The sequence below is a fragment of the Osmia lignaria genome, chromosome 13 (genome assembly GCF_051020975.1).
Source record: "Osmia lignaria lignaria isolate PbOS001 chromosome 13, iyOsmLign1, whole genome shotgun sequence".
Lineage (NCBI taxonomy): Eukaryota > Metazoa > Arthropoda > Insecta > Hymenoptera > Megachilidae > Osmia > Osmia lignaria.
This window is the reverse complement of record NC_135044.1, coordinates 7,336,851-7,349,433: the sequence shown is the minus strand read 5'-3', so window position 1 is coordinate 7,349,433 and position 12,583 is coordinate 7,336,851. Positions and strand designations below refer to the sequence as shown.

General features: G+C 34.5%; 2 protein-coding genes across 2 annotated transcripts; one reads left to right on the top strand and one right to left on the bottom strand.

Moving 5' to 3' along the window:
• Positions 1-10: 10 nt before the first annotated feature.
• LOC143305226 (complex III assembly factor LYRM7) lies at positions 11-1,503 on the bottom strand. The gene is made up of 5 exons (XM_076691434.1): positions 1,365-1,503; positions 965-1,037; positions 834-904; positions 322-403; positions 11-249 (listed from the first exon to the last, which is right to left on the bottom strand). The coding sequence occupies exons 1-5, from the start codon at positions 1,386-1,388 to the stop codon at positions 113-115; spliced, it is 387 nt and encodes a 128-aa protein (XP_076547549.1). The 5' UTR covers positions 1,389-1,503; the 3' UTR covers positions 11-112.
• A 2,873-nt stretch (positions 1,504-4,376) lies between these two features.
• LOC117602222 (uncharacterized) lies at positions 4,377-10,674 on the top strand. Its single transcript, XM_034319952.2, has 5 exons — positions 4,377-4,622; positions 5,477-5,761; positions 5,828-9,934; positions 10,016-10,137; positions 10,344-10,674. Exons 1-5 carry the CDS (start codon positions 4,548-4,550, stop codon positions 10,399-10,401), a joined length of 4,647 nt encoding a protein of 1,548 aa, XP_034175843.2. The 5' UTR covers positions 4,377-4,547; the 3' UTR covers positions 10,402-10,674.
• The last annotated feature ends 1,909 nt before the right edge of the window (positions 10,675-12,583 follow it).

Below are 12,583 nucleotides of genomic sequence, written 5' to 3'. Positions count from 1 at the left end.
TACATAAATATATTTTTTCATAAATTAATACATATTTTTTGGTGATTTTCAACAATATTCTAAGTTTTTACAAAGTTAAAATTTATTTTTAATTTATATTTTATCACTATCGTTATTTTACCTTATTTTTTGAAGAAGTATTTGAACATAGACTATTGTCTTGTTTATCGCTTTTCATCTGATCAGGTCCCTCTGAATCCATATAGGGTACATTATCCACTAGAGTTGTATCACTTGTAATGCGAAGTTCTAAATATCACATAGTAAAATTAAAAATCAAACTGTATATCTTATAATTAATAGTGATTATAAGAATCTTACCAAACCTTCCAGGCTCTGTTTCAACTGCTTGTATTACAGTTGTTCTCACTTCATGTTCTACTTCTTCTGCAAATTTGTTTAACTGAAATAATAAATATACAGAGTTTAATGGAAGTGGTGGTACTAATCAAGAAAGGAGTGATGTTTGTGAAAAAACAAGCAGAAAACACAATTTTTCTAGAAAAGATTTAGTGAAATTTCAATTTATCAAGTGACACTTACTATTGAATGCCGTCGAATCGCTTGGCGTGTTCGTCAGGCGCTTTGGCACTGTGTTAATAGTACAACACCTCATTGAAACACTGATTTTATTTTAATTCAAATTAATGTTCAATTACTAATAATATCCTTACTTAAGAATTTTGCTTATTTTTTCCATGTTCTAATACTGTGGTATAAAGTATTACACAATACTTTTAGATATGTTCAAGAAAAATATGTATAGAAGATAATGTATAAATGAATATATTATGTAATATGTGGTGCAATTTGAATATGTACAAAATATTTACCTCTTCGATAGCAGCGCTGTTTGTAACATGTTTATATTTTTTATACTCCTCATTTATTTTGTCCCTTATAACTAAATGACATTTGTTAAAATATCAATACTTTACATGTTCAACAATTATTTTCACTTTACCTTTTAATGCATGTTCATCACCCTTAAAAGTATTCATTCGGGTACGATGTAGTTTCTTAAATACATGTAATACCTAAAAACCATAATTGTTTTATTAAAATAAATATTCTATGGTCATAAAAAGTAATATACATTAACATTTTTTTCAAAACATTGCATAGTGTATGCATTATTAGAACACTATAATACAACTATTGCATACATTCTTTTATAATAAAAGCACTGTAGTTACAAAATGGCATAAAAGCAGTATTTCTTTTGAAAATAATTTTGTTTATTGATGTGTATTAAGTGTAATAACGTATGCAATGCCGTGTATAATAATATAAATTAACAACTAAATCTGAATTACTAAATATTGATAACTTATAACGTCTGAAATTATTAATATATTAATTACCTCTCGCCTAAGAACATCCCCCATTTTTAAAACTAAAAATGAACTGAATTTTTTATACTTTCAAGACGAAATAGTCAAATATTATATGTATTATAAATCCTACTGACTACATACACGTCGATCTACAGATCCAACAAAACTGGACATGTCTTTGTCTTCGAGGGGTCATGATTTAAGGGGTCCCAGATACCCCACAAAGTTCGATTACCGCACCATCTATACAAAACCGGCGGAAACTACTCAATAAATTACCGACTTATCGACTGAACTTCCGACAGTCGGTAATCAATTCTTCGGCAGTCGATAAGTTAATAAATAGTTTGCGCCGCTTTTATATCGATGGCGTAATGGCCGATGCCTTGGGGTGTTAGGGACCCCAAAGCACCAGTGACTGCATACAGATTAAAAATGCATCAATTTGATTTGTTAGAAAATTTGTTGCGCAGGATCTGCTATTATCTTATGGAAACTTTGACCCCTGCGCAGTCCTAAACCATAAGAGATAGACATGCGCAGTAAATTTTTATAAACAAAAGTTAAATAAGGCAACCCCGTCAGACCATTCTAAATGATGACGTCATTAGTTTTTATGTATCCCTTAAAAAGTGTCCCTTAATAAGGGTTTTACTTGTTTTCAGATATCCTTTTTAACAGGTTTTACTGTACTGTCACTGTAAGAATACATACACATATAACATTTTTCTGCCTTATTTTCGAGCATGCGTACAACGTCTCAGCGTCACTCACAGACATGTTTCCGCGTCATTAATAGGAAGGATTTGCTGTATTTGTCTTCTTAGCTTATTGAATAAACTCATTAGGAGCATGAACATGTTGGTTCTATTACATCTGTGTGTCTCGCCTATTATTTTATCCTATTCTTTATTATTTTACCCCTATTTTCGGGCCTCGTGTGGACCACCCTCCCAAGTCATTTATTATTTTATCCCTCTTCATGGGCCTCGACTCAACCTTCCCAGTTATTTATTATTTTTCTGTCTTTAAGGGCCTCACGAGGCCCAACCCTTTATCACTGCATCCCTTACATGTCTGCATCCTTAACATCCCTGTATCCCTTGTATCACTATATTCCCTATATTCCTGCATCTCGTATATTCCTTATACCTCGGCATCCCTCACATTTTTGCATCCCTTACATCTCTCTACCCTTTATATCTCTGTATCCCTTACACTCCTGAATTCTTCCTGCATCTCTCGTATCCTTTCAACCCTTATAATAAATATATTATAAATAATATACTTATGGCCAGTGATTCGAGCAAAGGTAAGTAAAGGTAAGTAAAGGTAAGTAAAGGTAAGTAAAAGTAAGTAGTCTCGTGAAACATAATTTAAAATTTAAATTTTTGCAAAACTTAGTTCCCTTTCTTGCCGCCAGAGGGCGCTGATTCGAGATCGAGATTTTAGTTCACATATTTGCCGCTAGAGGGCCAAAATCTCTGCCTGGTTTAGTTCCTTTTTCAAAAACCAGATGGCGCTGATTCGAGGTCGAGATTTTAGTTCACATTTTTGCCGCTAGAGGGCCAAAATCTCTGCCTGGTTTGGTTCCTTTTTCAAAAACCAGATGGCGCTGATTGGGGGTCGAGATTTTAGTTCGCATTTTTGCCGATAGAGGGCCAAAATCTTTGTTTGGTTTAGTTCCTTTTTCAAAAACCAGATGGCGCTGGTTCGAGGTCGAAATTTTAGTTGAAATTTTTGCCGCCAGAGGGCCAGAAATTGAGCAAGCTTTAGTTCCTTTTTCGAAAACCAGATGGCGCTGATTCGAGGTCGAAATTTTAGTTCGCGTTTTTGCCGCCAGGGGGCCAGCAATTGAGCGAGCTTTAGTTCCTTTTTCAAAAACCAGATGGCGCTGATTCGACGCCGAATTAGCGCCCTCTGGCGGGGAAAAAAGGAACTAACTTCACTTACCTTTACTCGAAGCAGTCTTTATTATATATTTATTATAAGGAATGTAAGGATGAAAGGAATGTAGGAATGAAAAGAGTGTAGGGATGAAAAGAATGTAGAGATGGAAAGAATGTAGGGATGAAAAGAATGTAGAGATGGAAAGAATGTAGGGATGAAAAGGATGTAGGGATGTAAGGGATGAAGCGATGAAAACAATGTAGGGACGAAAAAAATGTAGGAATGAAAAGAGTGTAGGGATGGAAAAAATGTAGGGATGAAAAGAGTGTAGGGATGGAAAGAATGTAGGGATGGAAAGAATGTAGGGATGAAAAGAATGTAGGCATGTAAGGGATGAAGCGATGAAAACAATGTAGGGACGAAAAGAATGTAGATATGAAAAGAGTGTTGGAATGAAAAGAGTGTAGGGATGAAAAGAATGTAAGGTATGCAGGGATGTAAGGAATGCAGGGCTGTAAGTAATGCAGGGCTGTAAGGCATGCAGGGATGTAAGGAAAGCAGAGATGTAAAGGATTTTTTGTTTTTTTTACGTCGGGAAATCTTGCGTAAGACCCCCCACCGACCCCTGGGGCAGGGTGGCGGGGGAGTGTCAGATTCCTACTGACTAAGCCCCGACGGCAACCAACACTGGCGCTAATCAAGTCGTCATCATTCAACGAACGTCTTAAAGTTAACGCAAATAATCTTTATTTTGAATTTTTAACAAAAATTTGATGCTCGATCGATACTGTGGTACTATCATTGTAAGAGTTTGAAACAGTTCGCCAATTAATTGGGTGGTGTCGGCAAGGTAGGGAATGACAACAAAATGTAAAACAAATTTTTATCGAGGCGCTAAAATCATTTTCACAGATATTTTCTTTTGCGAAATGGAGCTTATTTGCAAAATTTAGCCTAAATCGGAGCATGGCGGTTTTTCGAAATTTTGCCAAATTTTTTATATTCGTCGATAATATATCAACAGGCGAAGCGATTTTCACACCATCTGTGGAAAGAGAAATGCACATTCTTTTTTTAAAAGCGACCATAAAAGAGATAACTAATTTGAAGCCAGAAAGCGCATACGGTGTCACGTGGGTAGGCGCGACGAGCGCACATTCGAGAGAAACCTGGCGCCCTGGTGGCGGTCTTTGGGGCGGCCATATTTTCTCTCGTGAATTTCAGTCACGAAGGTGGTGGTTCGTTAATAATTTTTGGGATGCGCCGTTTGAAGACGTTCTCGCGTGTTTTATACTCTTAAATAAGTGAACAGTGCCAATCATGGCTAAGAGGAGTAATAATTTGACTGGAAGACGATCATCGTCGCATAATACGAAACCCTACGACGCAAACAATGTGAGTAGTCTCTTCTTGGCACGAGTCCCCGCGACAGATACGAACCTACTTTAAGTTGAACGGTTCTTCGCGCCTTACCGCTTAAATTAGATCCTTCAATAAACTTACAATGTGTACCGATCCTTCATCAAACTACTCCTTGTACGATTACCTTTTCCCTAAGATGCACTTGCATTGGACTCACACGATGTTACGGTTATGTGAATCCATTCGATAACCTCAATCTTTCCCATACTGTTTCACTTATAAGATACCTATCGGTGCACCTATAACATATAACCTTGAAACGAGATTCCGTATGAGGAAAATTTTTGAGACCCTATCATGTAACTCAATTCTCCTACACGTGCATCTTTCTGATTTTCAATGAATTTATATATTATCGCTTTACGCGTCTAATCCATATCGGAAAAAAATATACTCGTGACTTTCAAAAATCATGTTTTGCGTATCTTCGCGTAACACCTCGTAATCTTGTTTAAAGATCATTTCTTTGGAAAAACAATAATAATCATTCAGTTTACTCTGACATAAACTGAATTAAAGTATAGCTTATCTATTTCTTCGTTTCTCGGTTGAACGTATTAACCTTAACTCTAAGAACAACGTGTTTTTTTATAAACTAGCATTGTTGCTATATTTAAATATTAAGTTCTAGTTAGTATATTGAATATGTATAAAAAATTTAATTACCGTTGAATAATAGCACTGTATGTATCTAATTTAATTCTGTGTTCACTTCTTCATTATAAAGGTTTTTATTGTATTTGGTATAATATAACTAGTACTATAATAAAAATAAGTATTACACAAAATTATTCAGTATCTTTGTAGTTGCTTGTTTTGTATTTCAGTCTTTTGTAAAAAAGGTGGCAACAAAGGTAACTGATCTTATACCGCAAAAATCATGGATCAGTAAATGGTTTAACTCGTCTCAAAGCGATGGAGATGTATTAAATAATTCTGAGAACCCTGAAGAGGTTGAGTCAGAAGAAGATATCCAGAAGCCTCCACCTTTGAAGCGACCGTGTATTCGCATGGATGTTACTCATCCACCTGGTACCTTTTCCATTCAACCAAGGACTAAGTCTACGGTTAATAAAGCCAGCCCATCTAAATGTTCGATAAACGATGAAATGGTAAAAATAATTTATAAAAACAATGTCAGCTTGAAAACATTTTATTCAATTAATTATTCGATACAGTCCGAAGACTTCTGTAAACCTGCAATGGCTGGACCAAGCGGGATGAGTCATCTGGTATCTTCTACACCTGCAACACATACGGATATTAGAAGTATAGCTCCGCAGAGGTCTCAGTTGAATTCGCTAGTTACTACTACAAATAATGGGATTACAAGCGGTATGGATGACAATTCTGAATCCAGTGAGAGTACCAGCGGTTGTAGCTCTCTTATTCCACAAACAAATAGACAAGAGGCTCCATCAAATGTCTCTTACAACTCCCCGTTTAACACTAGAAAAAGATTTCACGATGAGAAATTAAGTTTCACTAATCGTATGCAGTCTCCAAGGTCATTATTTTTAGATAACAGTTCTCGAGATTCTTTAAGTAGTCGTAGACCAAGTTTTAATGCATCAATCGTGACAAATTCGTCGGACCATTCGTCTCCCCTGTCGTCTCCTTTTTACAGTGGAAATACCACTTTCGGTGGGGCAAATGCAGCCGGTCTTTATAAACGAGGCCGCTCTTTGTTTAATAATTCAAGTGAAATTCAACTTAAAGTTCCTAAAAGAACAAGCGTTGAAGTGAAACCATCTAACGCAACAGGGGTTGATTCGTCTGGTATGAGTCAAACTGCTAAAAAAATATTGGAAACACTAGAACACTTTTCGTCGCCGATAACTGACGCTAAAAAGATTCCATTGAAAATGAATAATACCTCGTTAATAAATAAAAAGAGGACAAGAGAAGAGACTAGTACACCATCATCAACTAGAGTTGGATTACGTCATCTAACCCGTGAATTAACTGTACCAACTGTGCCAGATATATTAAAATTAAGGCAGCGTAAAAAATTACAAGATACTACAGCTGCAGCTAGAAAAATTATTTCCGCTCGAAGCGAACCACCGCCCATGCAAGAATATCATCTCAGAACTACAGCTGATAATGAATCGAAGCATCATGGTAAACTGAAGGGTAAAGCATCAAATCTTGATCAGGAAGAAACAGTTCAGCCAGTCAATTTACCAAACATACCTTTGCCAATATCTTCTTTACCAAGTTTCAACTTTATACCGCCTACTAATACAAAGATAATTCATAAAACGATTACAAGTAAAGAAGAAACTTTCACATTTGCAAGTCCTATAAAAATAACAAACGTCACAAAAAATTTGAAATCTATCAATAACTTTACATTTAGCAGCCCTATCAGTGCTGATAAACAATCAGTTGATAAATCCAACGATTCGACTATGATAAAAGGTGATGTTAAATCTAGTACAGTTCTTGGTGAGTTGGCATCTAGTGTAACACAGAATTTTATATGGTCCGGTTCGTCTACAGCTCCTAGACCAAAAGAGAAAGTGAAAAATAGCGGCGGCGCTGTTCCTATTGTTTCGAATGAATTAAAATCTGGAAGCGTTATGGGTATCTTCGGTTCTAAGCCTAATAAATCTGAATCTGAGAAATCAAATGAAACAAAGACATCGTTAGATTCAAAGAAAAATTCAATCGCTAATGAAACAAATGTTGCAAGTAAAGATGATGCAAAAATTACAAATTCAAACTCTGATGCACAACAAGAAACTTCAACTTTGTGGGAATGTTCCGAGTGTTTATTTAAAAATAACAGTACAGAAGTACACTGTTTTGCTTGTAAGGCTAATAAATTGAATGTTAAAAAGAAGAAAACCGTTGAATCAACAACATCAAGTATCAGTGAGACAAAAACTACAACGAACGATCATTTTGGAGCTGAGTTTAAACTTTCAAATAATCAGTGGGAATGTACGTCGTGTTTTGTACGAAACAAAGAAATTGATACTAAATGCGTTGCATGTGGTACAACTAAACCAGGAACAAAACAGGAAGCTAATGCAACAAAATTAGTAAAATCTGACCGTAATGATGTAAAGTCCTTGGAAAAATCTTGGGAATGTTCCAAATGTAAATTTAAAAATTCTGAAAATTTAATTAAATGTTCCTCTTGCAATGTACAAAAAGATGCAAATATTACTAATAATACGGGTACAGTTGCAAACAAAAATGCTGGTACGGAATTGTTTGGTAATTCAAGTCTGACCAAAAATGATACTACGAGCAGCTTTAAGCCAAACAAAGATACCTGGGAATGTCCTTGTTGCATGGTTAGAAATGCTACGTCTGTTGATTCTTGTCCGTGTTGCAATACAAGTAAGCCTTGCACTGGAATTCCAGCCAAAACTGTTCCACTATTACTTGTAAACGGATTTGGAGATAAATTTAAAAAGCCTGAAGGTGCATGGAACTGTGATACTTGTATGTTACAGAACGAGGCAAAAGTTACAGAATGCGTAGCTTGTGGTGGATCGAAACCGGGTATAAAGAAATTTGATAATTCACAACCGAATACTACTTGCAGTTTACTGTTTAATTTTAGTATGCCTTCAAATGCTGGTGGTTTTAAATTTGGTATAGATAAAGCTGATCAAGAAAAGACTGACCATGTTGCGCCTACTAATGGTTTTAAATTTGGTGGTAACCAACAGAATAATCAAGTTGGTCAATTTACATTTGGCATTCAAAAGGAAGAGAAGAAAGTTACTAATGAAACATTGAAAATTGAAAACAGTGCCTCGTCGACTTCGGGAAGCGGATTTGGATTTCAAATTAATACAAGTAATAATGACAAGACTGATGCAAAACAGAATTCAGAACAATCTGAAAAAAGGCCAGCACCATCGTTTTCGTTTGATGTTGGAAAAAGTGAAAGTGGATCAACAGCGAGTGATAAACAATCATTGAATGTTACAACTTCTACAACACTTCCATCGACGTTTACATTTGGTGTAGCTAAACCTAAAATTAAAAAAGAATCAGATTCAAAAGAAGAGAAACAGAGTGCTTTAGGTGAAAATACCGTCGTAACAGAGGTTTCGAAATCAAACATAGAAACTACACAATCCCCTGTTGTTATTAGCACCACCGCATTACCTTCGATAAGTCAAACTAGTGCAAAAGAAGTTAAACCAACCAATTCCTTTTCATTTGGAGTACCAAGTAGCACTGTTACAGTTAATAGCAGTTCCTCTACAAATGTAGTATCAAGTCTTCCATCTTCTACTCAATCATCTTTTACGTTTCTCGAAACAAAACCAACTGTGCAAACAACATCGGCACCAACCTTTGGTCAAATATCAACACCAGCTTCTACTTTACCTAGTACATTTACATTTGGAGAAAATAAAACAACAGAGAGTTCGTCGGTAGCCAAAACTTTTAATGCATTGACACCTGTTACTTCTGGAAATTCATTGTTCTCAAGTATTTCCAGTGCTCCATCATTGTTTAGCACTAACAGTACAAAGAACGTATCAACGTTTGGTACAGAAGAAAATAAGCAATCTGCATTTGGTATGGGTACAAATAAACTATCTACCTTTGCTGTACCAGAAAATAAAGTACCAACGTTTGGTAGTACTGAAAATAAACCTTCAATTTTTGGATCAACCGATTCAAAAATGCCTGTGTTTGGAAGTACAGATAAAACGGCTTCTCCGTTTAATCCAACACCTCAAGCGTCAACTGGAACCCCTTTTGGTGTGCAATCAGGAACACCAAATCTTTTTGGATCATCTGTTACTCCTGTTTTCAGTAACCAAACACCTTCAACGTTTACTACCGAATCTACACCCAATATATTTGGATCTTCCTCGAAGCCGGGTCAAAGTAATTCGTCAACTTCAAATTTATTTACATTTGGTGGTACTGCTAATCAACCAGCAGCCCAACAAGGAACTGGATTCAATTTCTCTACAAATACTAATCCTGCTGAATCGACTCAGAAACCGTTATTTACATTTGGTAGTACTGCAACTGTCCCACAAAGTGGCGGTAATTTATTTGGAAATACATTCAATAATGCTGCATCAACAAGTAGTTCGGGATTTACATTCAATGCACCTAAACCGGAAACGCCAGCATTTGGCCAACCAACCACTGCAACTCCAATTTTTGGCACACCACAGGCTGGTGTTCAAAATCAACCATCGTCATCATTTGCATCTACCGCTGCAAACACTGGATTCAATTTTGGATCTACAACAGCCCCTGCTTCTTCAGGAGGTTTCAACTTCGGTGGAATGGTAACTATAATACTTGTGTAAATTTTTTCTTTTATTATATATTAGCAAATTTTACATTAAATGTGTAACTTTTTTTTACAGGCACCTGCTTCTGCACCATCTACAGGATTTAATTTTAATCCTCCTAATAACACACCAACGTTTGATCCCAATACCCCACCATCATATAACTTTACTGGCGGAAATGCGCCTGCAACATTCAGGTAACTATTTAATATTTTACGATAGAAATTATCATTATTATTAAACTACATAAAAATCATAATGTTGGTAATGCATTTCAATAACTAATAAACAGATTTTTTTATTTAGAATATGTTGTAGCTTCAAGATTAAAAATAGAGTAAAAAAAAATAGGCTGTCGTATTGATTATAAATATTTCTTATAAACTGCTATATTCTGTTTCAGTGGTACACCTACTTTGACGCAACGGAAAATCAAGAAGGCTTTTAGAAGAATACGGTAGAGGAAAAAGTAACGTATCATCCTAGTTGCACATGTACCCGGATGTACTTTTATTTTTGTTTTATGAAGCCGTGTATGTGAATATGTCTTTTATGCTAAAAGTTACAGTATGATAAACAGTGAAAATATCATATACCGATCGATCACATTAACGTGGTGGTATACCAAGCATTTTATGTAATATACTAATTTGCCAATGGGGTATGCTTGCGTACAACCACTTGTGTTCTACAGGATCTGTAAATTATAAATTATTTAAATTATATAATAATAACGAATGACACATTAATATTGGCATGAAGCCACTTTTGCAAATAAGACAGATCATAATGCCATTTGCATTACTAATACCTTATGCCCAAACAAGACATTATATACGTTTACTGATATGACAAGTTAATTTCATGAAATGAGAGTACCTCGATGAAAAAGAAGCACTTAATGAAGCACTATAGAAGTGCAAATTATTGAGGATGACAAGTGGGAATATATCCCTCAGGTAAGTATAAGTCATTCACAACTCGTGACAATGTTTTTGTAATTGAAGAAAAGATGTACTATCAAGATACAAGGATTAAAAGTTATTATTTTTTTGTAAAGAACAAGATGACACAGGAAATTGAAATAATATTACATTGTGGACCGTATATAAATTCTGTTATTGTTACCTGGCTAGTTATTTTTAATAAGTTTAGAATACACGATTTTACAGAGCGAGGTACAGAAATTTGATGGAGCTTAATGAGAAGTGAATGACGATATAATTGATAAAATTGTTTTATTCATTTTTTCTATAAACTTCGCCACGAGTATTGTGAATTGACTGAATATCAGTGAAATCCCACTGCGTATAGACATTAATTATATTTTAATTAGCATTTTATGGACCGTTCTACAATCTTTGTAGTACTAGTCCAAAGAAAATGTATCATAAAAAAAAAAAAAATGGCATTCGGATAGTACAAACTCACGATTACTGAACAATTGCATCGAGTAGTCGAAATTGTATATTTTTTTTATATATTGAATGAAACTAATCCTATAATACTGAATGCCATTTTAATAGAATTAAATTATAGTAATATTGCGTGTTTTACTTTAGTATGAATGAAAAACGAATCAAGGAATACCTTGAGTGAATATAAATTATTACGGGACTTCTAAAGAGTTACCTTTTTCTTTTCATTTGTTACTAAATCAAACGTACTTTTATATGCAATATCTGTTATCAGCTGTGTACATTGTTATTACTTCTGCAATATAAATTATAAAAACGTATCACTCTCTATTATTAAAAAAAGAAGAAACTCCAAGTATGAACTTTTCAAACAAATAATTTGTATATCAAATTCTTTTCTTTTCGAGAATTACAATTATTATTTTTTTCTTAATATTTTTATATTTTATTATTGACGGAATTATAAATTTTTTACAATGTGTGCAATTTTAGCTAGAGTGATATTAGTTTCAATATTTGTAGGTATAGTAAAACTGTTTTCGAGACACTAAGGACCTGTAGAACAGAATATTCTTTTTAGAAGTCCCTAATTGCAGAAAGTAGTTAGTTGACGTGTTAATGATTAATGAATTAATATGAAATCGTGCACGTCCTATTTAAGACTAGGATAGTTATATCTATAATGTTGGCTTAAAATTGACAGTAGCCAAGAATAACTCGGCACAAGACCCACCTTCTGCCATAATAGATACATAGGTACAAAACAACTGTTACATATTGTTACTTTGTATGTTGTATAATATTTACATTTGTAGTTTTTAAGACATTTTGAGTTTTGCTGCGTACATATTAAGAAAACAAGGATAACGAAAGATAATACCTTGATTTCATTGTGGATAATTTACAAATTACATATTTTACAAATACCCTTCGTAGCTGTTACTTATCTGCTATGCTACAATAATATTGCTAGGTATGTAAAGAAATGTATCAACATAGTTAATTGATTTTTGTTTTTATATCATTAAAATTATATCTATCAATAAAAACATGAGAAGCAGTTCGATGACAGAAATTAATGAGTTCATACTTACAGTACCTTTTAATATATTTGTTGTGTAAAGGAAACAAAAAGAGAGCTCTTGTCTACGAAGGGTTCTTCCGTATATAGTTGTATTGTGTAATTTAAGAAATGATAGATTTGTATAATAATTACCAGCAGAAG

Coding starts and splice junctions, on each gene's coding strand:
- LOC143305226 (XM_076691434.1), bottom strand. CDS start 1,388: ATGGGGGATGTTCTTAGGCGAGAG. Junction 1,038..1,364: donor GGGATGTTCTTAGGCGAGAG/GTAATTAATATA, acceptor TATGGTTTTTAG/GTATTACATGTATTTAAGAA. Junction 905..964: donor TGATGAACATGCATTAAAAG/GTAAAGTGAAAA, acceptor AATGTCATTTAG/TTATAAGGGACAAAATAAAT.
- LOC117602222 (XM_034319952.2), top strand. CDS start 4,548: ATGGCTAAGAGGAGTAATAATTTGACTGGAAGACGATCATCGTCGCAT. Junction 4,623..5,476: donor AACCCTACGACGCAAACAAT/GTGAGTAGTCTC, acceptor TTTGTATTTCAG/TCTTTTGTAAAAAAGGTGGC. Junction 10,138..10,343: donor AATGCGCCTGCAACATTCAG/GTAACTATTTAA, acceptor ATTCTGTTTCAG/TGGTACACCTACTTTGACGC.